Source organism: Austrofundulus limnaeus, unplaced genomic scaffold (assembly GCF_001266775.1).
Source record: "Austrofundulus limnaeus strain Quisiro unplaced genomic scaffold, Austrofundulus_limnaeus-1.0 Scaffold6, whole genome shotgun sequence".
NCBI classification, from domain to species: Eukaryota; Metazoa; Chordata; class Actinopteri; order Cyprinodontiformes; family Rivulidae; genus Austrofundulus; species Austrofundulus limnaeus.
The window spans coordinates 1,225,188-1,250,760 of record NW_013952408.1 but is presented as its reverse complement, the minus strand read 5'-3'; the positions used below and the strand labels follow the sequence as shown (position 1 = coordinate 1,250,760).

The window sequence follows — 25,573 nt, the reverse complement described above, 5'->3', positions numbered from 1 at the left end:
AAAGTGTTAATTACAAAAAAAAAATTCATAAAAAGCTCAAAACAACTTCTTTTTCAGGTAAAATACTTCAKTGTTTATTACAAACCAGTGTTCATTTTTAATGGATAAATAACTAATAAGGAATTCCCTGGTTCCTTCATCCGGGCTGCTGCAGCTTCATTACGCGTCCCAGGTGGTGACAGTGATGAAGAGACCAAAACTCCTTCTCCGACACCTCATCATGGCCGCTCCCATCCTCCCTCCCTCAMCGCGGATTCCTCCTCAGAGTCTGATGAAGGAGATGCCAGAGGAGAAGTAAGACATGTGGGAACAATCATATTTGGTGTGTTCAAATATTCATACATAATGAAAAGGGGGAAAGCATCTTTAAACAATGTTTACAGTTTTGATTGACAATAATAGATTTATCTCAGTTTAAAAGCTATGTGCTGTTTATAATGTGCCTGTTTTCTTTTTTTTAATCTAGATGTTTGATATTTATGTGGTGTCAGCTGACTACAACCCCACCATYGCAAGCAAAGATTCCATTTCTCTGAAGGAGGGACAGTATGTTGAGATTCTGGACTCGGCTCATCCACTGAAGTGGTTAGTTCAGACCAAACCCACTAAAACCACCCCATCGCGACAAGGCTGGGTGTCACCTGCGTACCTGGACAAAAAACTCAAAGTATGTCTCCAGGTGATACCATCTGGATGCTGTTTTAAATCTTTATCGGTGCTCATGAGTTTATAAATGTGTTCYAGCTCTCAGCGGAGACTGGGGAGCTTCCAGAAACAAGTGGGGAGGAGGTGTCAGAGGGAGAGTACAAGAGGAAGTTATTGTAAGCAAAACAAAATTTAGAGTCAGAAATCAAACTGCGCAAACAAATGTACTGTGTTTAACTCAAATTTGATGTTATTAGCCAACTGATACAGGACTTGATAAGTGGAGAATCTGAGTTTGTGAAGGAGGTGGATTTCTTCACCTCTCACCACCTGAAGCACGCTGAGAGTTCTGACGCCCCTCCGGATGTCTCCACCCAGAAAGAGACCATTTTCAGAAATATCAATGATATCACATCCTTCCATAGCAAGTAAGCTCACCTTTCAGTTATTTTGCAAATATTTGGAATATTTTTATTTTAAATCTTATCAAATTTAAAGGGGACATATCAGGCAAAAAAAAAATTAGATGTTAAATGCATGTTTTATGTACTTGGAGTCTCTAGGAGTGCAGAAATGTTTAATTTAGTCTCTTCTGGTGTTGTTGTAGATATCTTTATATTCTGTTTGGGTCATATTGTTCAACCCGTTTAGTTTTCCATTTCTATGTTTTCTGAATTATTACACTGTATTTGCGACAGAGTTGTCAAATAAGGTCTATCAGCTACAATTTTGTCATCTTCATTCTCCTCTGGCTCTGGGTCAGACTCTGGCTTCAACATGTAAGGCTAGATGGACAAGTATTCTCTTGTTGACATCTTTTAATTCATTTGTAAAAATAAATAAATAAAAGTTTTCTGCGCCACCCCTCTATCAAGCTACTACGGACCACTCTGAAAGCTGGAGGTGGGCGGGGTGTGAAGCAGTTTCTTTGCAATTAAACAGACAGCTTCAAAATGAGTTCATCTGGGACACACCTCAGAAACGGGGTGAAAGAGGGGGCTGTGGAGTTACAATAAGAGGGAATTCAGTTCAAATCCTTGCAGTTCCACTTTACATAAGGAGGATTTAAAAACGCAATATGTCTCATCTAAAGGTATTTCTCTTGAAAATCTATTACTGAGCCATTTCTCCCAACTTTCCTCTTAGGACATTCCTCCCCAAGCTTTATGAGTGTGACACAGATGATGATGTGGCCATGTGTTTCCTGAAAAACAAAGAGGGCTTTGAACAATACCTTCAGTACCTTGTAGGCCAGAGCCAGGCCGAATCTGCTGTCAGTGAGAGGACTGTCCATCGCTTCTTTAAGGTAACTCTCATTGTTTTGAACAAATATTGCTGTTTGTCATTCATTCGTTCAAATTCACTATTCACTTTTTTACAGGAGTACACYGAGAAAGAACAAACAGAATCAAAAGCTACAGATCCTCCCGTACGAAGCATCGACACCTACCTCCAACAACCGCTGGAGAGGATTCAGAAGTACAAGTCCCTGCTTAAGGTGACAGATTTGACAGCAAACGTGTGTGGCGTCTGATCAGTTTAGTTTTCTTTAGATCAGCTATAAATTGAACAGTATGTGACTTCAAGCAGTATCAGCTCTCAGATCTGGATCACTGTCGCTGCAGAGTTGTAGAAAATTTCTACCTCTGTTTCTAGGAGCTCATTCGAAACAAGGCAAAAAATGGTAAGAACTGCTGCCTGCTGGAAGAAGCATATGCAATGGTGTCTGCACTCCCGCAGCGTTCTGAGAATACCCACCATGTCTCACTGATTGAGAACTATCCTGCTACCCTGGAGGTTCTTGGAGAACCAATTAGACAGGTAACGTAACAAAGACCCTGCAGACTTTTGTTTTGGAAATAGCAATAGGAAAACGAGGCACTGATTGTGTGTGTGTGTGCTGGATTCTTTCTGTACCAGGGGCCCTTCCAAGTGTGGGAGGGCGCTCCTGGAATTAGAACATCCTCTAGAGGTCACCACCGCCATGCTTTCCTCTTCAAGAACTACTGCATAATCTGCAAACCCAGAAGAGACAGCAACACAGATACACAGACTTATGTTTTTAAGAACATGATGAAGGTAACTGATTTGAAGCAATCACATTTTTTTAATGGCTGGTATCTTCCTTCTCATAGTCTTCAGCTCTAATGCACCATGTTTGGTCTATTCTTCATTGCAGCTGAATAACATTGATGTGAATGAAACAGTGGAAGGTGATGACCGTGCCTTTGAGATCTGGCATGAACGAGAGGACTCTGTGAGAAAATACACTTTACAGGCTCGAACTGTTACCATCAAGAACTCGTGGCTGCGAGACCTCAGAGAACTGCAGCAGCGATACACCATGGGTRTATGGAGTAAGTTCAACACACACAGACTCTTATATCTTCTATAATATGTTTTCATAATCTAATTTTTTTCCCCTTTTTATCAGGTCCCCCTGATTTTGAAGAAATTTTGGCAAACTGCACAGCAGAGCTGGGCCAGACTGTTAAACTGGCCTGCAAGGTCATAGGAGTGCCAAAACCTGTAGTCACTTGGTACAAGGGTAAGATGTATACGTTTTCTTTTTGTTTTGTTTTGATTTACTCATCCACCCTGTTTTACAATATATATGACCCATTACATCAAATTTAAGATTAGGTGAAATATGGTCAAAATGACCTAAAAACACATTGCTAATGCTAATCAAGAAACCTCACTGATATTTGGTCTGAATCCTATTTTTAGGTTATTCTAATGATGGTTGTTGTGTAATTTTAAAGAGCAAACTTCAAACAGTACTTGGATATTGAGACTTTTTAGCTGTAAATAAAAAAAAGCTTAGCTATCTTTCAGGGAAAATATAAAAAAAATAAGCCTTTTCAGCTCAAAATCAGGTTTTTTGTTATTATTGCTCGAAAGAATTGTTGAAACAAATCTAATTCAAATGATCCAGATTAGGGATTTATTTACATGTTGACAAAATGCAATTATAAACATTTAAGGGCTATTTCGCCACATTCTACTTTGCAACTTAATGTGATGGGTTTCATGTGCACAGGTCAGCTTTAACTTTGTGGAGTGATTCCTTTGTTTATTTTTTTGGATGTAGATGGCCGCACAGTAGAGGCAGATCCTCATCACATCATTATTGAGGACCCTGATGGCTCTTGCACRCTGATCTTGGATAACATGACTGCAGATGATTCTGGCCAGTACATGTGCTTTGCCACAAGTCCAGCTGGAAATGCAAGTACTCTAGGAAAAGTCACAGTTCAGGGTAAGTGACCTGAAAAACTGTCTCTCCGTTGAGAATATCTGTCCCAAAAATCCCAGCCTGCATTTCCATTAAACATATCTTGCTATTTTATTATTTTATTCAGCAGCAATGTGTTTCTGTATGATTTCTGCAGTACCTCCTCGTTTTGTGAACAAAATGAGGAATGCCATCTTTGTTCTTGGTGAAGATACGCAGTTCACTTGTGTTATACAAAGTGCTCCTAGCCCCAAAATAAGGTACACCAATTATTTGTTGATTCTGTGATCGTCAAATTTTCACACTGAGCATTAATCTTTGTCTCCGTCTGTATGCAAATTCAAGGTGGTTTAAGGAGGGCAGGCTGCTGACCGACCAGGGCAAGTATCAAACCTACAGTGAGCTTCGTAGTGGGGTTCTGGTCCTGGTTATAAAAAACCTGACAGAGAGAGACCTTGGACACTACGAGTGTGAGGTTTGTCTGGACTATTCAGTTCCATAATATTTCCAGATCTACTTATAAGTCCCTTTGTCATTGTAGGTCACTGAGGGCAGATTTGATTGTGGTTTGTAATTGTTTTAGCACCTTCAAATTGATTTGAGGATAGTTGATATCAATTAGCAGCAGAAAGTCATATTTAGGACTCTAAAAATATATCCCTGCTGTTGCCAGCTGTCGAACCGTCTGGGCAGTGCCAAGTGTGCTGCTGATTTAGTCCTCCCTTCTGCTGTGGCTCGCACTGGTGAGCAGGCCATCACCATTGAAGGTAGGGATTATTTTATCCTCTTTCTTCCTGGTCTTTATTCTTTATTTTTGCACAGTACTTATGCTTCCTGTTTGAGATTTGTTTATTTGATTCACGTTGCATATAAATCGTCCTCTACCATTTCAGTTATGTTTTATATTCTGTTTTTTGCAGTGACCGAGCAGGAAACTAAATTACCAAAGAAAACCATCATCATGTAAGTGTGATCAGACTTTAATAAGACTTTTGCATTAAGTCTGCATGTGTATGCCTTTGTGATGATTTGCCAAGAAAAGTTGACTGATTTTATAACTTTAAAAACTGATCAGCAAACTTGTCTAGAATTTCTCTGTAGTTGTAGGCTGCAGGTCTCTACATATTTCTTTCTAATAACTAACGTGAGCTGAATTTAGAGCACTTTTTATGTGTTTGCGTCTCTGTACATTGTGTATTTAAAAATGCTGAAGGATTTTATCATAAGGATGATAAAAGGAGGGGCTTTTACCATCAGGGTGCTGCTTCTCACCACACAACTTTAATATTTCAATGCAAGACTTTAGGTGAAGACAGTTTTATTTGCAGTTGAACAATTCCCATTTTTACCTCAAGGGGGAAAAGAAAACTCCAGATAAAGTAAGGTCAGGCAAAACAATAAATAAAATCAGTCTGAATCAACATTTGAACTCAGGAACAATGCGTGCACTTTATCCTTGTGGTCTAATAACTACACTGGTGGCTTATTTATTGCTCTGCTTTGTCAGACATCCCCATCCGGTGTTTTAGGAGTCATGTTCTCCTCTTTAATTTCACTGCTGAGTCACTTGTATTGATGGTTTATGAATGTCCATTTAAGCACTTCGGCTACAATCATTAAATCCTTGTCTCTAGTCATGCATTCCTTTATTTATTTCAGTGAGGAAACGATTACCACTGTGGTGAAGAACCCACGTTTGAGGAGACACAGATCCCCTGGCTTGGCTATCGTTGGCGCCCACCGCTCTGAGACTTCCACCCCTGAGCTCCTTTCAGCCAGGCCAAGAAGGATGCCCACTCCAAGAAAAACAACCATCCCAACCCTTTATGTTACTGAGCCCGAGGGCGCTGATGCCAGGGCAGTGGAGAGCAAGCCCAGGTGGGTTGAGGTAGAGGAGGTCATTGAGTACAAGGTCAATAAGTCTCCCAGGCTGTCGAGGAGAAGAGGTGTCTCACCTGCAGGGTCTGACCGTGTTGCCACCCCCTCAAGACCCAAGAGGTCTACAATGGAAAACCCAAATGTTAACAATTCCAACAACAAGCTAGTGGAGCAAACCCAGACACATTGTGAGGGGGGGATCAGCAGCCAGCCCCTCTCTTGGGACGAAGATAATATTGTCCCTGGCTCTGCCTCTGGAGAGCCATGTGAACTTTCTTCTGTCCTTACGCCTGCTGGAGAAGACATCGATGACCAGGACGACGAACAAACTGTCATCTTTGAACCTGATGATGAAGATAATGAATATAATCCGTTAACAACCCAAGAGCCTGTGAAGCTGAAACAAGGAGATTGTATTTTGAACCTTGAAGACTTGGAGGATTACATCCCAGAGGAAGGAGAAACCTACGGCTCCTCTGACGCCCACTGTGTTTCAGAGGAAAAACCCTGTGAGATCTCTGTTCTCCAGAGAGAGATCGGTGGTTCCCAAGTAGGACAACCAGTTCTTCTCAATGTGGGGCGGCCCRACATCGTGCCAAGGCAGAGGAGCAGCTTCTTCGGTCGCTTCAGGGAGCATCTCTCCAACAGCGTTTTCTCATCCGCCTTCCCACAAGCTGCTGAGGCTCGGCCCAGGGCGGAGAGGCAAGTTCCAATCCGAGTGAGCCACGCCAAGGTGGAGGTGAAGCCTTCATACTGCTCCGAGGTGCAGAGAGACAAGAGCAGGCAGCAGAGCTTTAAAACCAAAGTCTCTACTCAGACTTACGGTTAYGCATCAGTTGGCAATCCCGTCACTCTACAAATTAAAGAAGACCTTTGTGAAAACCTGTAAGCAAGTTTCATTTGGTACCACCAGTTCTTAGTCTTAAATAGATACATTGCTACTGACATGATTTAAATACCTGCTGCGTTTGACAAAACCATTCCATTGTGAAGCAGCCAATCAAAAACTAGTTTGATTCTCAAAGCTAATTTAGTGATTAACGGTTGGAGTCATGCTTTCTTTAGGCAAGTGGAAAACTGTATGAATATTTTTTCCTATGTAAGCAGGTTTAAGTCTCGATCAGTTGAACTGCTTCTCAACATGCAGTGTGAACCATGTGAGAAATTTGCCAAATAAATCCGTTTGACGTTTTTGTCACGTAGATCTTTACTAAATCACGGTTTTACCAATTTKAACAGATCCAGGTCATATCCTTAGGAGAAACTTTTGACTTTATTCACAACAAGCTGTTATTTAGTGCATTTCTGTATCGTGTTTTCGGAGTTTTGATTTTGTACTTTTCAGAAATGTTGCGTTTTACAGTGCCTTGGATTTCCTGGAACAAGAAATAATTGCAGTTATTTAACATGTCGACTTTACATTTGACTTTAATGCTTGCTGTTAAAAATCAAGATTATAGAATAAGGTTTTGTTGGTTTGAATGATTCCTTTGCCAGCAGTTATACAAATATTACACTTGTTCAATCAGATATAGGTAGACTGCAACCCGTTTTACAAAAAAAACTGTAAAAACATGCAAACTCACAGGGATGTGTTGGTGACATATTTAAAGTGCCTGCATGTATGAGCTTTTTCAGATGTCTATTTAGCGCAACTAGAAATATCCAGTTGTGTTTAAGTGGAAATGTGTGCAAAGCACTGAAGCTCGCAGGATCTATGACTTTAGTGTGACGAAAAAGTGGGTGGTTTAATGTCCTCCGTAAAAAAATGTGTGGAGTTTTTGTTCTTGAAAGATGCCTTTACAAGGAATATGTTGTGAATTATTAAAAGCGCTAAGAATGTAATAGCTTGTACTGTACATGTGTAGTTTTGGACAAAACAAGGTTGAATACAAAGTGTTGATTTAAATAAATGTACAGCAACAAATTCAACCTAACTTGTTTTTTTTTCTTCTATATTTTACCCTACAACACATGCAGAGCAATTTGATGCTTTACCTTTTTATTGTTTCAACGTGTAACACAATTAGACATGAAATAAATTTGAGATAGGACTACACACAGTTCATTTATGCTGCATTAAACCAACTCAAGATATAAATAGCAATGTCAGAAACAAAACTTTCAGCCCAGAGGAATGGATGTTACAAGGTGCTTAAATGCAATGGTGCTGAAAATTTGTAATGCAAAATGTACAAATACATTATACTTTAAGTAAAACTACATGTTTTCTATTTACGCAATATACAAAATACAAAATGTTAATATTTGTCAGCTATTTGAGTAGAGTTTGCGTCTTCTCCCTGTGCATTTGTGGGTTTTCTCCAGATGTTTCTTTGTGGCCCTGTGACGAACTTCCAACCTGTCCACGCTGTACTCCGTCTCTCACACAGTAACTGTGAGAAATAGGCACCAGCTCTCAAATGACCCAGAAAGGAGAAGCGGGTAGATCAGATTCTTTTAAGTCCACTGGATGTAATTTGACTGCACAGGTGAAGCTACAAACTGAACGTTACGTTATATAAAAGTATACAAATTCACAACTGTAAAATAATCTAATACTTCCTTCCCAAAAACAAAAGCCATATCCTAATAGACACTGATATAAAATAATTGTTTTTCTAAGCAAACATTAATTTTTTGTATTTGTATTTGAATATCACAAAAATACAAAAAAAATCTAATATATAAATTTAGTTAACACATTAACATAGGTTTTATAGAAAATGTTTAAAATAAACCAATTTACCAGCACTGGAATAATTTCACTGTTTGACTGTTCAGACTAGAATGTAACYCCACTGAAAGTAAACACCACATTTTCCAGACATACGCTGTCATTTTAAACTCTCCCACATCAGATATGAGCTATTAAACCATCAACACAGGAAAAAACTAAAATAAAAATAAAAAACTGCACCAAATAATGACAGAGCTGCACGGTTTGGTGGCATTAACCAACCTACATGTGCTTTGTTTTCTACCCTTGTAAAAACCAGTTTGTCCACAAGATGGAATGAGTCTTGTTACACTTGTTTTTTTTTTGTTTTTTTTTGTTACTTTTGTGCTACTCCAGTTTGGTGAGTCGACAAGGCTGCAGGCAGCTCGTCCAAGTGACGATCTCTGTCTGATAGAGAACGACCTACTTACCATGCAAGACTCACTTCAAGTAAAAATTATTGGAGTATCTTTTCTTTCTACATGTCAAAACAAAAACAATATATATATATATATATATATACTGTATAGTATATATATATATATATATATACTGTATAGTATATATATATATATATATATATACTGTATAGCCTCACAGATCTGAAGGGAATGTACATGGCTTGAGTGGAGCTCTGTGACTTCATAAGGAGTGGCTGGATAAGACAACAAAAAACTAAAAAAAAAAGAAAAAAGGTGTGAGGAGGCTGCTGTCTCCTACGAAGATGTACCAACTTTCTTGACCTTGGTTACTTCCTGCAAAGAGACGAAAAGGAAAAAACACTCACATTTCCATRTACAGGTTTGTAAGGATCAGAGAAATCTACAAAATTAAAAACTTGTTACCTTTTAATGCTAGCAAGCTGACACATTACAATGTTTATGTTTATGTGACCTAAATGTATTTCGTAATGAATCTGCTGATTTTGAAGACACTGATGCCTTACTTCATGTGTCAAACTCAAGGCTCACGAAGCAAATGTGGCCCATCACAGCATTTTATGTGGCCCAAGAGAGCTTCAAAGATCTATTAATGACTTTAAAATAAGCATTTACTGCTTTAAAGTCAGGATTTACCATAAACTAGATCTCACACAATGCTAGTTGTTTATTTTACCTGTGAAATTACAGCAACCCACCACTACGTAGAGGTGCACAGGGTTAAAAACTAGCCAGTAGCCATTAGCTGGCTTACTTTTTCATGTAAAATCTCTATTTCACTATATTTTCACCAGTTACTGTTGCTGCAGCCCAGTTGTATTGGTTGTAAATTTATAGTAGAAAGCCCCCTCTAGTGGGCATTCCCTGTCAGAAAGTGGGAGAGTTCATAAAGCAAAACAGCAGCTAACTTACCACAACTTAACAACAGTGAGTGAAACTCTCTTACTTTTACTAATATTTCTATATTATTTATTTCACATTTAGTCATTCGTACATGTAGTACTTTTTGGTGTTTACAAGAGGACATGTTTAAATGCTGTTTCTATGCAGGAAATACCACGTAGAGCTCAGTTATTGTTTGTTACCTGTGCTCAGCAATAGCAACAAGACAAGGAATATGACGCTTCCTGTTTAGTCGAGGTTAAACACGAAAAGTCAAATTAAATTACAACTGGCCCTTTGAGGGCCACCATAATGCTTATGGCCCTTGGTGAAAATGAGTGCGACACCCCTGCCTTACAGTATGAAATACTCGCTCACTTTCTCAGCGGCCCTGAGATAATGATCTCTGGCTGTCCAAAAACAGACCCTTAGGCCCCCTCTATCTGCAAGCTTGTTCTGACACGCCCTGACAACAGCTGTGAGTGGAACTGGCAATGACAACATTCATTAAAGACTTTTCCATTCGTGTGGCACACTGTGGCTTTATAATTAATTGGTGGTTTTATTTGTCTTCTCTACACCTGTTTTCTGACACCTGCGTTAAAAAAACTGCACCTCTTAGCAACTGCTCCATGTGTTGCTTACAAACAATTACTAGCTAGTAAAATCCTCGCAGAAACAGAGCTATACTGAACATTTTCACAGTAAATGAACTAACTAATGTAATATTTTCTTATGTGTATCGATATCTCACCTCATGAAGAACTTGTTTCAACTTCTCATAAGCATCCTCCAAATTATCATTTACAACAATGACATCAAACACACCTRGTTCTTTACCTGTAGGAAGATGTAACTATTAAAACAGCAGAGTTTAAACATGCATTGAGTGWTTAAATTGGAACTTTTGTGGAAAAAAACTACTCACTAAACTCTATCTCCACTTTGGCTGCATTTAAACGCCTCTGGAGGCTCTCCTCCGACTCGGTTTTTCTGTCTCTTAAGCGTTTTTCCTGAAACAACGAGACCACAGAGGGCGTTGAGAAACGTTCAGAAAACCTTTACAGATAAAGAGCTTAAACTGCGCTCACCAGTATTTCCAAGGATGGCGGCTGAATGGAGATGTAAAGTGGGTTGAGGTCGGTCTTTTTGATGCTCTTCACACCCTGCATGTCGATATCAAGTATACAGATGAGGTTCTTGGCCTGGACGGCTTGCACGGCGGCTTTGCTCGTCCCRTACATGTTCCCTGAAAACTCTGCATGTTCGATGAACTCGCCGTTTTTGATGCCYGTCTGCATCGCCTCTCGTGTAACATAATGATAATCTAAAAGATGAAAGAAAAAAAAACATAACAACTACAGAAAAGGGCTGAAATTGATATGCTGTACATAAAAGAGGAGGGCTTGTACCTTTGCCATTTTCTTCTCCGGGACGAGGTTTTCTTGTTGTATCTAAGAAATGAAACATAAATCATTTGTCTATTTGACCCTACAGCAGAGCTGCACATATTTGTTAACCAACCTGTTGATYACTGACAAAAAAAATGCTTATGATTCATTTAGTATGCCAGAAAATGTAAGAAAACAGAAAAGTCAGACTTTTCAAACACAAACATAAAAAAGGGAGGGGTCTTTGGCTTATATTGAAATCCTATACTGTTTAGTTAAAAAGTCTTTATATTGATTTACGTTTGCCTGGATTATATTTTTAAAAAAACAACAACAACAAATTAAGGCATTGCAGAGTCTTAAAAGATTACGGTAATTAAGTGTGTTTTTGACAGTAGTGACTAAGGTCACACACCATCCCAAAGCCATTCCCAAACCAGTCTGAGCTAAATATTTTGTAATTAGAAACAGAGCTTGTGGAAACACTTACGGGACACGCTGAAACCAAAAACATTGTCATATTCTTTCATGAGCTTCTTCAGCAAAGTGCTTTTCCCTGCCCCTGATGGGCCACTGAACACCACTGGCCTGGGTCCAGCCATAGCTGAAAGAAAAGAGGAGAAAAACGTTTGTAGTAATACAAACGAGCGAGCATGGAAAAAGTGACACATCACTGGAATCCTACATGAGTCATCGTAATGTAAAATTAACCCAGGCACACAATTGACTTTAGACAAAAATAATGATCTTTTTTTAATATATATCTTGAATAACATTGATGCAGGGTAATAATTATTTCCAGAAAAGCAAAAGGGAGGGAACAAGATGATAGTGGAAACTCTCACACGAGAACAGAAAGCATACYGATTTGTTAACAAAACATGGTCCCACTATGCTTTTGAGGTAAAATAAGCCCCACCTTCACCTTTTTTTATGTCACCCAGTGGAACATCTGAATCGCTGCCGATTAGGATTATAATTCTCCAGCAAAGTATAAAACAACAGCTGTAGCATTCCTTCTTACCTCTTTTCTTTTAATACACAGACTTCAAGCAGATGAGGAAATGAAATGAACAAGGAAGGTTTGGTTGTGCGTTCAAGCAGAAGGGAGGGGAGAGAACAAGAGGGCAGGGCCACAACAAACAGTGGATGTAAAACAGCAGCTATACTGAAGCTTATAAAAGAAAAACTACAGCAATAAACCCACATCCCTGCAAGATAAAACCTGGTTGCATATACTCTTTTGTATTTTTTTAACATTATAATTAAACAAAAGCCTAAAAGAATAGACAGAAATTTGTTAGAATTGTCAACTTGAAACCTACAATCCAACACTGACATGAGAATTCCCTTTTCCTGCACAATGATTTGCGTGAGAGGAGATTGAAGACATATGAGACTACTGATCTGCACAGATTGACACTTATTGGAAGCTGCAGTGTGTCTAACTTAAAACRCATGATCCAAGCAATCATGTGACTGGCTGGTACTTGCCTGAAGCAAAATTTAAAATGTGATATCCAACATGTTTCAGAAGTCAGTTGAAATCTGTAACAAGGTGCAAGGTTTTCCTTCACGGTACACCTTCTTTAAAACTATTACACTAACGAGGGTTGTTTAAAACTGGTCTCGTTCAACCAGTTTTTATCTTTTTACAGCCTAATAGTGTGACGTCTTCATTCTTATGTTTCAAGTCTGAAAAAAGCTCAAACTGCATATTTGTAATAAACTGTTTATTACCATWGTAGAGCATAAGAAGTGTCATTCTTTTCTACAATACTACAGCAGAAATATCTACTAGATACAGACATGTTGTTTTGCAAAATGCACTTTGACTTGTGAGTAACAACTTATTTAATGTTACTAATTTGAAGAATATTGTTGTTCTTTGCCACAACTTCTGCAGACACTCTGTACTCCACAAAAGACAGATTCACATGTTTCATTCTTGAGTTCACCATTCGTTTAGAATATCCAACAGACTCATAGAAAATAGTCAAATGCTAATTTATATTTAAAAAAATAGGAAGGAAGAAAATACCCACAATGCTCATGGCATGACTTTTGGTTGCATCTCAGATATGTTATATCACTTAGATCACACCTTTAGAAACTGCTGTTTATTCTACTGAGTTGATGTACATTTAATCAGTATGCTGTAAAAAAAACTTCCAATGTATTTACAGGGTTATGTCACATGTGGTTACCTATCTATAATAATTTATTCCTTTAAAAAGTAGAGGCTACTTGTTGAAAAGCCTTAGTGTATTGTAAGCTGTTCCTCTAAGAAAAACAGAACAAGCCATCTTGCTTTGAATTGTAAGCCTGGACGACTCTAAACACAACTCCATCTGCTGCAAAGCAGCAAGCTCCACAGGATGTCAGACTCACACGCCCTCGTGGAGCAAATAAAGCCCGAATATTTGAGGAGAACCCCACATTCTGCATTCCTACCTGAAAATAGCCTGGTAAAATGTCTCAGGTACATGAGGAGATGGGTTAATCCAAGCTTTTGCMACCGTCTCCGAGGGATTTCATCCCACCAGTGAACAACGTGAGAGCCATTAGAGCAAACTGGCCGCTGCCTGCCTACGTCATCACTAAGGGCCAGGACATCGCGAACGTAAAGAAGGCGCGCGACAAAACAAAGAAACCGGGACGTTTTACTAGCTTTAGCCACAAAAAGAATTGAAAATAGTATTTTATTATGAATATATATGCTTCTATGAAGGATACGGCTTTTTTGTTGTGAGTGCAAGATATAACTGAACACAGGGAGAGTATTTGTTTTTAGTCGTTTTAGGCGAACTATAGCTACATAAAAAAACATCTTCGACTTGATTTCTGCTACTTTTTCTACGCTTATAGCTATTGCCTTAAATAATAAACAGATGTAATGTCCATTTTCCAATGTGAACACCCCTACCAGTAATCACGTTGCTTTCTTTAGTACAAGGAAGTGCAACTCACCGTAAAACTGGCCCGGATGAGTGTATCCTGAAGGCCCGACTGATCAAACACGCTACTCCTGCTGCTAAAGTTAGCTGCAGATGCTAAGTGCGTGAGCTACTTTTCTGTCAAATCTTCACCTTAAACCCACAAAAAATAATGTTCGGCTCGTCAAGATCCGGAGGCATACGAGGAGGACAGGACCAGTTTAACTGGGATGACGTAAAAGTCGATAAACACAGAGAAAATTATCTCGGTAAGTACAAAAACTCGCAGCTGAATCAGCTATCGGTGCTAACCAGAGAGGGCGAGCATGCATGYTACAGAGCAAGATAGTGAACATGGCAGTGAGGATATGCACTTTAGCTCCACGTGTAGCTGCTTCATACCTTTTGTTTTGGAGTCCCTCATTATATAAAGTCTGGACGGCTCTAATGCGCAACTATTAGTCTGGCTTTCTGACACACACACATCAGGTTTTCACTTTCATTTCCATATCTCTGAGCAGAAACACAGTCCCTCCGTGTCCTGACCGCTGCCAGCACGTCTACAGCATGCCAAACATGAGCTACGTAGCTGTCAGCACAGATGTGACATGAAAGGCTAACAAAAGTAACGTTACACAACCATTTGGCGAGTTGTATTTTGGGGAAACATTTAGGATGTGAAGTTTCATTTGAAATTCATTCTAAAGAGAAGATGCGTTATATTGTAAAATGTTAAACTGCACAATTTATCTGTGCTTTTGCAGCTGTTTACACAAGATTGTATCAAACCACCTCAGCGCAATGTGCCTTTTTTTCAGGTTTACAAATCAGGCATGGAGTTGTCACCTAATTTAATTGCACTGTCAGAAAATAAATACTATACACTGGATCAAGTTTGACTCAGTTAAGGCTTAATTAACTTTGCTCATGCGATATCAGAAAAAAAGTTACTAGTAAGGAAAATAATAAAATAATTTTTGACACATTTTAGAGTAAAATATATTTCATAGCATGCCACTCTGGTATAAACTGTCAGAATGTAAGTTTTAAATGTTAATTTTGTTTGCCATCTCCCATGGAACTGTTGATTTTTAACAATTACGTTTTACAACTTTCTCCTGTCTTCTGTTCTTCATAACGCTGACCTGACTCATGTTTGTTTTATGCAGCTGAATCCAAAATATATTTTCCCCTTAAAGCACATCAGTGTGTACATATTTTTAACACCATTTTAACTCACTTGCCCTGATTTTCTCCAACAGGAAACTCCTTGATGGCACCGGTGGGTCGGTGGCAGAAGGGCAAAGATCTAACATGGTATGCAAAAGACAAAAAAACTGGCAAACCTTTGTCCAAAGAGGACGAACTTGCAGCTGTAAGGGCAGCAGAAGAGGAGGCGCTGATGGCTGCTCTGTATGTGTAACTTACTCTGAAATATATTTTTGTAATGATGAAGGTTTAAAGCATGATAATGCTCATTTTCTCTTTCCCTTTCATTTTTTTATGTAGGGGGCACAAGAATATAAAGAGACAACCAACTGGCCTTACTAAAGAAGTATGTGACTTATCTGGAGAGAATGTTTTAATAACTTGGTACCACTAAAAAGGCTTAAACGGTTTGAATTTTATTTTGTCAGGACCTCGTAGAGGTTTGCAGGAGGGAAGAGGCTGATGGTGAGGAAAGGAACGTGGATCGTATATCAGGCTTGGGAAGTTCCAGGTGATTATAATTTAGTCCACGTTATTATGTTTTGTAAATTCTTAGCCTTGCGTTATAAAGTAATTCCCCAAAATAAAGAGTTTGTTTCTGTCGAATGTTTTCATCTTAAGTGTGGGGTCACGAAAACTGGTGCTTTCCCAAAAAGAAAAAGAGGCGATTAAAATGGGTCTGCCAGTTTTTACGGTAAGTTCTGTTGCCTTTTCATTTGTTAAATGTAGATTTAATATGGTGCAGATTTTGATTATTTGTTTCTTTTTAATGTAATGTGTAGCTGATTGAGTCAATACTCTTGTAAATGTGGGGGCAACTCTTAATAGATGCTTGAAACAGTTTGTTCCATGTGATCGACAAAGTACTAGAATAATTAAACCTGTGCTTTCTGCGCAGCACCACAAGACCGAAGGTCRTCCTGAAACATCAGCAACGAAAACATCTGAAAGTGTTGCAAAACAAGAGGTAGAACAAAAGTAAGAATGGATCATTTTCCTGAGCCTCCTAATATTTCACCAACAAAATATTAAAAGTTAAAATTGACTTGTTTATTAATGAATGGGGAATCCAGCAGGCCTGAGAGTAAAAAGAAAAAGAAGGACAAAAAGAGCAAGAAGGAGAAAAAGAAGAAAGAAAAAAAGAAGAAAAGGCAAAGAAGAGATTCATCCTCCTCAGACTCAGATGATAACAGGAAGAGGTTTGTCCATGTGTTCATTAAAAACGTTTGATAATAATGTACCTCAAAGGATTATAAACAAATAATAAAACACAGTGCATTTCCACCTTTATGAAGTTACTTCCAATCAAGTTAAAGCATTACCATTTAAAACATATTTATGTTTTATTAGATCCGAAATTATAATTTGCATTGCGTGTGGTGTCCTTTTAGAAAGATATGTTACTAAACTATAATGCATAATTTCTCATTTGTCTACATTTACTGCATTACTAACAAACTTGAACACTGGTTGCAAAATACTGAATTCCCACTAGAGGGCGCTTGGACACTGTTTTACTCATTTAGCCTTGAAGATTCTATTTGTTTTGGTGTATCACAGAGTTAAAGATTATTCATCATCATGAGAAATTTAGGGGGAGTGTCAGACTAAATATAATTTATAATGAATGACTTTGGGAGGGGGATATAGATGGTTGTTGGTTGCATATGTGCATTAATGAAAAGCTTTAAACATATTTTCTCCTCACTATAGCCAGAATATATATATATATATATATGTATATGTGTGTGTGTGTATATATATATATGTATAATAATATACATATAATAACATAATTTTGCATTTTCAGTGGATTTCCCCATCCTTCCCCAGCTCTACTACAACTTATCAGAGCCCCACCGCATCCCACTCACTGAGTTGTTTGTTTCCTTTTACTTTCAGACACAAAAAGGACCACCATCATCATAATCCATCATACCACAGTCAGAGTGGAGCCAGACCCCATGACAGCCATTCAAGGTGGGGAGAAAAGAACGAGCGACAGCCTTCCCACCCCCATCATCGACAGCAGCGGCATGACACAGACTCCTCTGACGGGGGGTCTCCTGCCCGCAGCAACCCTGCCATCCACAAGAAGGCCCCTGCTGGTGCCACACAAAGTCACAGGCGGCGCCACGACACAGACTCGGACGACTAATGTCCTGCTCCCCCATCCAATCAGATATAATACAGAAAGGGCTCTACAGCAGCCTGACTGGCCAAGGACAGGATAAAAACTAGTCAGTGCAATATGTTTGAGCCTTTTGTATTAACTAATTCTCTCAATACGATGGTCATGTGGTAGTATTGATGTGGTGTATTATTTTTGGGCTACAATGTGACAAGCCTTATTTTAAAAAAATACATCACATAGAAACTGATTTTTTACATTTGTATTATACACGGAAAACCAAATTATTTTGTAATCATCTGTCCAAGCTCTTGTTTTTTTTTTAACTGAGCTCATCAGAGATTTGAAACTAACGACTCTTGCTGCTGTCGGGAATTTGTGTGATTTAAGTTTTACCAAAACAAAATATGACTGTGTGTGTGCTGCATCTATTGCTACTCATTTCAAAATGAAAAATGAGTTTAAGATTAAAAATTCTGATGCCTCTGCAACTTATACTTTGATTTTTCTTCTTTTTTTGTTGCAACATCTCAAAGATGCTGTTTGATCCTCTATCCTACTACATCACTCACATTTCTCAGTAACAATGGTCATTTTCTTTTCACCTCCCCTCATTAATCCTCTGTCATTCTCAGATCAGATCCTTGACTGGCATTATACCCCTGAAATGATCTCCCCTGGTTGTTAATAGAGTGCAGTGTTTGCATTTGCCTTGAATTGGTTTGAAGGAGGGGATTTTGCAGAATGGCAACTGGGGGCAACAGGGAAAAAAAAATAAAAAGAGCAAGGCATTCAAAAAAACTGCAAAAAACAAATGCAGACTGGTCCTTTTAATAAGGCTGAGTAGTTAGACCACCACACACAAACCAAGCTGATGAAGCAGCAGGAGTGGATGCCAGACAAAGCCACCCTATGAAGGACCCGAGGCTCAAACTACCACCATGACCATATACTCTCCTGCCTTATTTTATAGGCCTGGCTGCGTTAACCATGGCAGCCTAATCAACCAGCAAGAATGCTGTCCTCAGATTGCCACCCTCAGACCAAGCGAAACAGGATGTGCTCTTCAAATAACTGCTTTAACCTCGACACAGGGAGGTTTCAGCACTTAAGAGCATCATATTTCTTCTTGCTCCATTAGGTGACCTTTTTGTTCTCCTTATACAATTATTGTATGAAGACCACAACATAATTTTAATAGACTGACTTTGATTTAATGTGAAAGAAATAACCGTAAATTAACACTTAAGTGGTTTAAAACAAAACACAGTTCCAAAATATGTTTATATCCAATCATTTTTATTTGTAGTGTTTTCCCCACACACACAAACAAAAGCTCAAAACGAATCAACTCAAGAAATGAATCACAACATATAAAGTCAAACTTGCACTCTTTATAGATAAATCTTGGAAAAATAAAGGCAATGTGTCCTCAACTTCAACAACGGAGGCATTTGGCCTTTTGTTACAGCACAACTGGCAGCACTGAAAGATGCCGTTGATTTTGGTATTGCTCTGAAAACATTTCCCAAACTGAGCTCAGATAAAATTTACTGGTGTCTTATTGCTTACAATAAACATACAAAATTAAACAGTAGAGCTACAGGAATAAATAATCTGTTGGGTAAATAGTTTCTCCTCTGCCTAATGTCACTAGAAATATGCATACTCCAAAAGGCCAACATACCACATTGTCAACCTGAGWCTCCTGAAAATGCTAAACACAAACCCCATCTTCTGCCTTCTCAAGACTAAAGAGATCACCTGACTTCCTGTAATGCAACACACCAGGCAGGTCTGTAATCTCTGCAGCACTTTAATTTGTCTACATATTTCACAACAAAAGCTGACAAGTATTCACAAACAGGAGTGATGTCAGTACAAATGGTTAATTCCATTGTACCAAATGGTAATTTCAAAGTTCTTGCATGTARTCAGGAACAAGTTAGCTACAAGTAGTGCATCAGTGTATAAGTCAGTATAGTTTTAGAAAAAAAAAAAAACCTTGATGATCACTTCCTACAGTGCACAACCAGAAAAATCCCTTGACTGCACTAAGGTGCCAGTGCGCTGGTATAAAATACAATTTCCTCCCTTTTTTAATCAAGTCAAAGCCACCCAGCAATCAGGAAAAGAAGAATCACCACATGGTTTTAAAGAGTGCAATTAGCTCCCCCATGACCCAAATTTATTTACAAGTAAATAAATTTTAAAAAGTATAATAATAGAAGCTTTACATGATTAGATCACCCCCACTGCTGGGCTGTGTCTGAGATCAAACCTAGGCTGGGGACTGTTTCCAGTGTGGAGGAACTGGTTTTTTTTTCTTTTTTTTTTTCCGTGTAAATAGAAACATGAGGTTTTGTGAAATGCTCTGATTATTGATGATGCTTGAGCTGATTAGATAACCAATCAAGTCCTTCATAGAGACCATCTCCAGTGGTGGCACAGGTTGCCTGGATGTACCAGTTCCTGCTGCGCAGCGAGTGAAGTTGCAGCTTGTCTGTGAGCTCTGCAGCATTCATGGCATTTGGGAGGTCCTAGAAGCAAATCGGTGAGAAAACATTAGAACCCCACCATCATCGAGCCAACAAGAGAACAACAAAAAAAAAAAAAAAAAAGAAATCCCCCAAAACTTCTGACATTCATTTGCTTTTTAAGGCTTCCAATACTTACCTGTTTGTTGGCAAACACTAAAAGCACAGCATCACGCAGCTCGTCCTCTGCCAACATTCTTAAGAGCTCTTCTCGGGCCTCAGCACATCGCTCTCTGTCATTGCTATCCACAACAAAGATGAGACCTGTGTTTAGAAGACAAAAGATGTGCAGCGTTATTTTTTTAAAACAAACAAAAAAAAAAGGCTCAAAAAATGAAGGTCAATAAAATGTAAGAGATTACCTTGTGTGTTCTGAAAATAATGGCGCCACAATGGTCGGATTTTGTCTTGACCACCAACGTCCCAAACTGTAAAACTGATGTTCTTGTACTCTACTGTTTCTACATTGAAACCTGAGGGAGAAAACAGATTTTTATTTTTATTTTTTTGCATTCAAGTTGTCAGTTCTGTTACACGCTTATCACAATGTTTGGCTCACCTATCGTGGGGATGGTTGTCACAATCTCTCCGAGTTTAAGCTTGTACAAAATAGTTGTCTTTCCTGCAGCATCCAGACCCACCATGAGTATCCTCATTTCTTTCTTCCCAAACATTTTAAAGAGTCCTGCAAACATATTCCCCATGGCGGCACAAGATGGGAAAACACTTTTGTCCAAAAAATAAATAAAAATAAATTAAATACACATATAAAAAAGTGTAACCCCCCAAAAAATCTGTGGAGAAAAAAAAAGAAAACGTATTGTAAGTTAAGGAGAAGTTAAAATAATGAACACCAAAATGTTGTTCCTGTACGAACAGAATGTGTCAAAACACTGACTGGCAGAACTCAAATATAATGACCAGAACATATGAGAACAACATTTTAATTACCAAGGGGAACAATATGGCTTTATTGTTTTATTATATTTTAGGGCCTCGTATAATTACTAAGCTAGACATAAAATGCTACTAACCAATACCTCTGTTAACTCAACAGTGGCCTTTGTCACTTTTACAAGATATGAGCAGCAAGCTGTAAAATATGAGTAAGCGATATTGTTTCTTAGGGTCCTTAAAAGGTTTAGTTGTGTTATTGCTACTAATATCAACTTTTTTATTGTTACAATCACACTTTACTGACTAAAATATCGCATCTAAATAATTTGCTGCTGTCTGAGTGCAGTATTAATCTTAAAGTTAACCCAGCCTGCATTTATGACTGTTGTGCACACGGCACGAGAAGGTGAACATAATGAATGCAAGCCAATGAGGGCATTCCTATAACATGAAAAGTTGCTTTGCAACTAATTTCACGTTTCGAATACAACTCGCTTCATGAAAAAGAGATTTTTGTACAGTTTKTATTTAAGAGCTCGGGTTTCAGTTCTGGACCAGTCGAACTTCTGGAAGCGGAGCTAAAGTTGCCCAACTCTACATAAACACCGACATTAGCTTAGCATTGTGCAATGCTACAACACGACCTTATTTTACAACGACATGCAGTTGAATAGAATGATGTTATCTTTTGAGATATGTTAATGACAAATGGATAACTCCGATACGAAATCAAAAAGAGGAAAAATAAAATAGGACAGCATCATCCTCGGTTTTGAACAACACACAAGTTAATCATTTCGGTGTTTGTTCTCTGAAAAATAAAAACTCAGCCACACACTCATTCAGCGTGAATACATATACTTTTATGAACGACTACAGCCTCTTAGCAAATAGCAAAAAGCTCAACATTTACTCGGTTCATGTAAAAATCTCCTTACTTACTCGTTGAGCGTTTTCTTCCCTCAAGCCGTTTCCTCCCTTTCAGGAAAATGGCTACAATTTGACACGTCAGAGCTTCCAGCTGAACTTCCGTCAGACTCTGAGAGGAGTCGCCCCATGCGGTTAAACAGGGAATTGCACCGTTCTGTGGCAYAATTTCTGCCTTCGCGTTTTACATTCATTAGCCATAACATTACGACCACTAATGGGTAAGGCGAGTGACTTGTCATCAGTTTAATAATGGACTGTTTCTTTGTCTCTTCCAGAAGAAGGTGCACCTGGACCAGTCCTGGACCAGTTCTTCTGTGTTTGTCTGTGTCTCTTTCCTGTCCCCCAAACCAGCCGGTGGAGGCAGATGGCCGCCTGTCCTGAGCCTGGTTCTGCTGGAGGTTTCTTCCTGATTAGCAGGGAGTTTTTCCTCTCCACCGTTTGCTCAGGATGGGAGACTGTGATGAAGTGATTCAACGCAGCCTGMTGGTTTCTTCTTTAGATTGTTCTTTTTAATGTACAGTGCCCCGAGACAATGTATGTTGTGACTTGGAGCTATATAAATAAACTGAATTGAATTGAATTGAACTGAATTGAAACTGTTTCTCTGGGAAGACCAGGGTAGCTTTCATTTTGACAGTTGTTATCTACCAATTTTATTTGTATATCCAGTTACCCTTTTCATCTCCTCTCACTCTCCTACATCTGCATCCTCCTCAAAGAACTGCTTAAAAAAGAAAAAAAAATCTGATTGGTACTAATGCCAAGTATTCAAACATCCATTTTGTAATAATCTAAACTAAATCAAATCTAAATTTATAAAGAGCAGTAGAGTATGTGATAGATGCATATGTCTGACATCTGAACTGCACAAAGCATCCATCCATCCATCCATCCATCCATCCATCCATCCATCCATCCATTTTCTTCCACCTATCTGGGGACGGGTCGCGGGGGCAGCAGCTTCAGAAGGGAGGCCCAGACCTCCCTCTCCCCAGCCACTTCTTCCAGCTCCTCCGGGGGAACTCCAAGGCGTTCCCAGGCCAGCCGAGAGACATAGTCCCTCCAGCGTGTCCTGGGTCTTCCTCTGGGCCTCCTCCCGGTGGGACGTGCCCGGAATACCTCACAAGGGAGGCGTCCAGGAGGCATCCTTACCAGATGCCCGAGCCACCTCAACTAGCTCCTCTCGACGTGGAGGAGCAGCGGCTCTACTCTGAGTCCCGGATGACCAAGCTTCTCACCCTATCTCTAAGGGAGAGCCCAGCCACCCTGCACAAAGCAGGAATACAAAAAAACATTTTATAATTTTAGTACCTGTGAATTATTGTTGAAAACGTTGAATGCACAGCATGCATCTGTCATATGCTGCCAATACCTTATTTAAAAAGCAGGTCATTTTAATATATTTTGAATTTAGCTATTCCAGTTTCAGTTAACGCACTATTAACTCGTTATTGCAGCTTAAATATTTCCACAATGCCACAGCCTGATCTACACAGTCATTATCAGATCATGTTARGTCCATTAAGATGTTTGTTTTCAAACTTTTTCAAATTCACCCTTCTCCTCACACACACAACCAGGCCATTAAGGAAAATCTGACCCTGTTGTTKTAGAGAAAGTTGAATTTTAACTAGGGTCAAATGTGCCTGCTAACCCCAGCAGAGGGGGCAGCAAGAGGGGAGAAGACCTGAGGAGAACAGCAGGGGTGGGGGGCTGAAGGACCACACAGCCTCATAATGCTGTCTCACTCTTCAACCGTAATTTGTGGTTTCGCCTCAGCAAAATTGCTCTCAGTAACTGCTGTTCTTTTTTTAAGTATGTAGAAGGTAATTAGTGCTGCAAATATTTACTTTCTTATACATTTAACTTTCTTCTGCAAAGTGATGTTGAAGTTTGGGTGTCATTTTTCAAATGTTGGTTGCATTTCTCAGATTTCTTTTGCTATTAAATAAAAACAGTAATATGGTCTTCTCTATAGGGATATTATTAACACTCTAAAATACGTTAAAGAATAGAGAAATAGAGCACATTATGAAAAATATATACTGTTTTTAAAAAAAAAAACTTGCCACCAAGTGACAATTAAAAAAAGATTGATTGGTCGCATTGCTTGACTGCTATGTTTCATGCTTTGCCTGATGTATCTTAAGGGCATAGGCCACACTTTGTGCCAATTTAAATATCCATGTGTGCCATTTTTCTTCTTTGCCATTTAAAATATAGTCTTGTTTTTATGATGAATATGGGTTCATACTTTTAAAATTATATTTACATCTAGAAATCACAATGCACTGAGATGAAAACTGCAAATCCTGAAAACAAAATTACCCCCTTTCATWTTACCGTCTTAAGAATACATTGAGAGTAGTGTCGGTCTTTACCACTTCCAGCTGATATTGACCAGACAGCTCAACTACATAAATTTCATATTTGTGGCACAAAATCATCATCTGAACTCTGCTGTTTTCTTCTGCCTGATGGGTTTGTTTCAATTGTGCAGCTACAGTGAGGTTGACAACAATRACTTCCAAGTACAAAACGCAATACTCTCAACAAATATAGCTCATAACTAGCATTTAGCTAAAAAAAACAACTACAAAACATAATTCATAAAATGGAGTTTGAGTTATTGTTTGGTATTCTGAAAGTGATAATCTTRCATTATTCCTCAAATTTGAATTAAATTCAATAGGTTCATGATTGTTCTTTAACAATGACTTGAATATATGCTGCTAAAATAACATTATCAATGTTTTTGCACAAATATTTCATTAAGCTTCATTACAAAGTGAAACAATCAAYTAAAATTTAAAGGGGCTGCTTGCTCTAATTATCAGATTGTCTTTATTTTACTTCAAGAAAAAGTTGTTTTTCCCCCCAGAAATCACATAATACAGACAGTGTGTACAGTTGCTGTTCTCATTTGTGTTCGTTGACATCTGTGCTCACACGTTCTTGTGTCTGTTTGAATGTTAAATAATATCAGTGCAGTCTGTTTGAACCTGCCGCCAGTAAAATTAGCTTAATTATAGGTTTGWTAAAGGAGCACAGCAGTGTATGAAAGCAACACATATCCAGCAAATCCAAGTTTACCATCTGGGTGGTTGACTATTATTATAAATGACTGTCCTTTAAGGTTCCAGCGGCACCAGCTGGACCAGTGCAAACCAATAAACAGCACAGCAAACGCCWCATAAATAATAATAAAACATGTTCAAGTTTGAGATCAAGCACTTCAACTGTGCACTGTTAGGCCAGCTTTCCTTTAACAAGYCAAAATACATTTCTTAAAGAAGACCAAAGTRGAAAAYACACATACACAAACACACACAGAAAAACTGTAACTCCTCAAAATTACAAATACAAGGTTCATTTTTTTTCTTCAAATGAGAATCCAAAGTTCAAACAAGTGAAAAATAAATTAATAACTAGATAAAGCCAAATTCTAGAACTTTATCTAAAAATATCTCTATATATGGGGATTTAAGTGGAAAAACACAAAACCTGAATTGGGTGGATACTATCCAGTTATTCACTTACCATGTAGAGAGGTGAGGGTACCGTTTAGATCCAAGAGGTTACGCTAAATCCACTATACTCCACAGGCTAACCCAGCGGTAATATCCAKTTGAGGGGCTCTTCCTCCTTCTTTTCGGCTTCATATCTCACCGGATACTGACAGTTGTGATGCGTGGACAGACGACTAGAAATAGGACAGTAGGGGGGTGTATATATCGCAC

General features: G+C 38.7%; 4 protein-coding genes across 25 annotated transcripts in view; 2 read left to right on the top strand and 2 right to left on the bottom strand.

The window, feature by feature from the left end:
- Positions 1–8,211, top strand: part of obscnb (obscurin, cytoskeletal calmodulin and titin-interacting RhoGEF b) — a gene marked incomplete in the record, with an annotated part of 52,003 nt that extends 43,792 nt beyond the window's left edge. For all 21 annotated transcript variants that reach the window (XM_014029688.1, XM_014029671.1, XM_014029657.1 and 18 more), the window contains 16 exon segments: positions 155–294; positions 467–667; positions 745–821; positions 903–1,073; positions 1,792–1,951; positions 2,027–2,143; positions 2,302–2,466; positions 2,566–2,724; positions 2,825–3,002; positions 3,080–3,193; positions 3,740–3,907; positions 4,041–4,143; positions 4,229–4,358; positions 4,557–4,650; positions 4,804–4,846; positions 5,543–8,211. In XM_014029688.1, coding sequence (XP_013885142.1) covers positions 155–294; positions 467–667; positions 745–821; positions 903–1,073; positions 1,792–1,951; positions 2,027–2,143; positions 2,302–2,466; positions 2,566–2,724; positions 2,825–3,002; positions 3,080–3,193; positions 3,740–3,907; positions 4,041–4,143; positions 4,229–4,358; positions 4,557–4,650; positions 4,804–4,846; positions 5,543–6,650 — 3,128 coding nt within the window.
- An 839-nt stretch (positions 8,212–9,050) lies between these two features.
- On the bottom strand, positions 9,051–14,049 carry guk1a (guanylate kinase 1a). The gene is made up of 7 exons (XM_014029601.1): positions 13,648–14,049; positions 11,684–11,797; positions 11,215–11,256; positions 10,894–11,129; positions 10,731–10,815; positions 10,557–10,642; positions 9,051–9,235 (listed from the first exon to the last, which is right to left on the bottom strand). Exons 1-7 carry the CDS (start codon positions 14,021–14,023, stop codon positions 9,197–9,199), a joined length of 978 nt encoding a protein of 325 aa, XP_013885055.1. The 5' UTR covers positions 14,024–14,049; the 3' UTR covers positions 9,051–9,196.
- Positions 13,847–17,964, top strand: cunh1orf35 (chromosome unknown C1orf35 homolog). 2 transcript variants are annotated; one of them, XM_014029617.1, is made up of 8 exons: positions 13,847–14,398; positions 15,392–15,542; positions 15,639–15,684; positions 15,767–15,849; positions 15,960–16,032; positions 16,237–16,316; positions 16,415–16,537; positions 17,241–17,964. In XM_014029617.1, the coding sequence occupies exons 1-8, from the start codon at positions 14,302–14,304 to the stop codon at positions 17,494–17,496; spliced, it is 909 nt and encodes a 302-aa protein (XP_013885071.1). In that variant the 5' UTR covers positions 13,847–14,301; the 3' UTR covers positions 17,497–17,964. The 2 variants fall into 2 exon arrangements, with proteins under 2 accessions (XP_013885071.1, XP_013885064.1); XM_014029610.1 differs by having other exon boundaries at positions 16,412–16,537.
- A 783-nt stretch (positions 17,965–18,747) lies between these two features.
- Positions 18,748–21,927, bottom strand: arf1 (ADP-ribosylation factor 1). Its single transcript, XM_014029627.1, has 5 exons — positions 21,846–21,927; positions 20,566–20,800; positions 20,369–20,479; positions 20,146–20,270; positions 18,748–20,009 (listed from the first exon to the last, which is right to left on the bottom strand). The coding sequence occupies exons 2-5, from the start codon at positions 20,708–20,710 to the stop codon at positions 19,848–19,850; spliced, it is 543 nt and encodes a 180-aa protein (XP_013885081.1). The 5' UTR covers positions 20,711–20,800; positions 21,846–21,927; the 3' UTR covers positions 18,748–19,847.
- Between the last annotated feature and the right edge of the window lie 3,646 nt (positions 21,928–25,573).

Excerpts from the sequence above, each read along its gene's own strand:
- arf1 (XM_014029627.1), bottom strand. The coding sequence starts at position 20,710 with ATGGGGAATATGTTTGCAGGACTCTTTAAAATGTTTGGGAAGAAAGAA. Across the intron at positions 20,480-20,565 it reads GACAACCATCCCCACGATAG|GTTTCAATGTAGAAACAGTA; the intron begins GTGAGCCAAACA and ends TTTCTCCCTCAG. Across the intron at positions 20,010-20,145 it reads TAGTGTTTGCCAACAAACAG|GACCTCCCAAATGCCATGAA; the intron begins GTAAGTATTGGA and ends ATTTGCTTCTAG.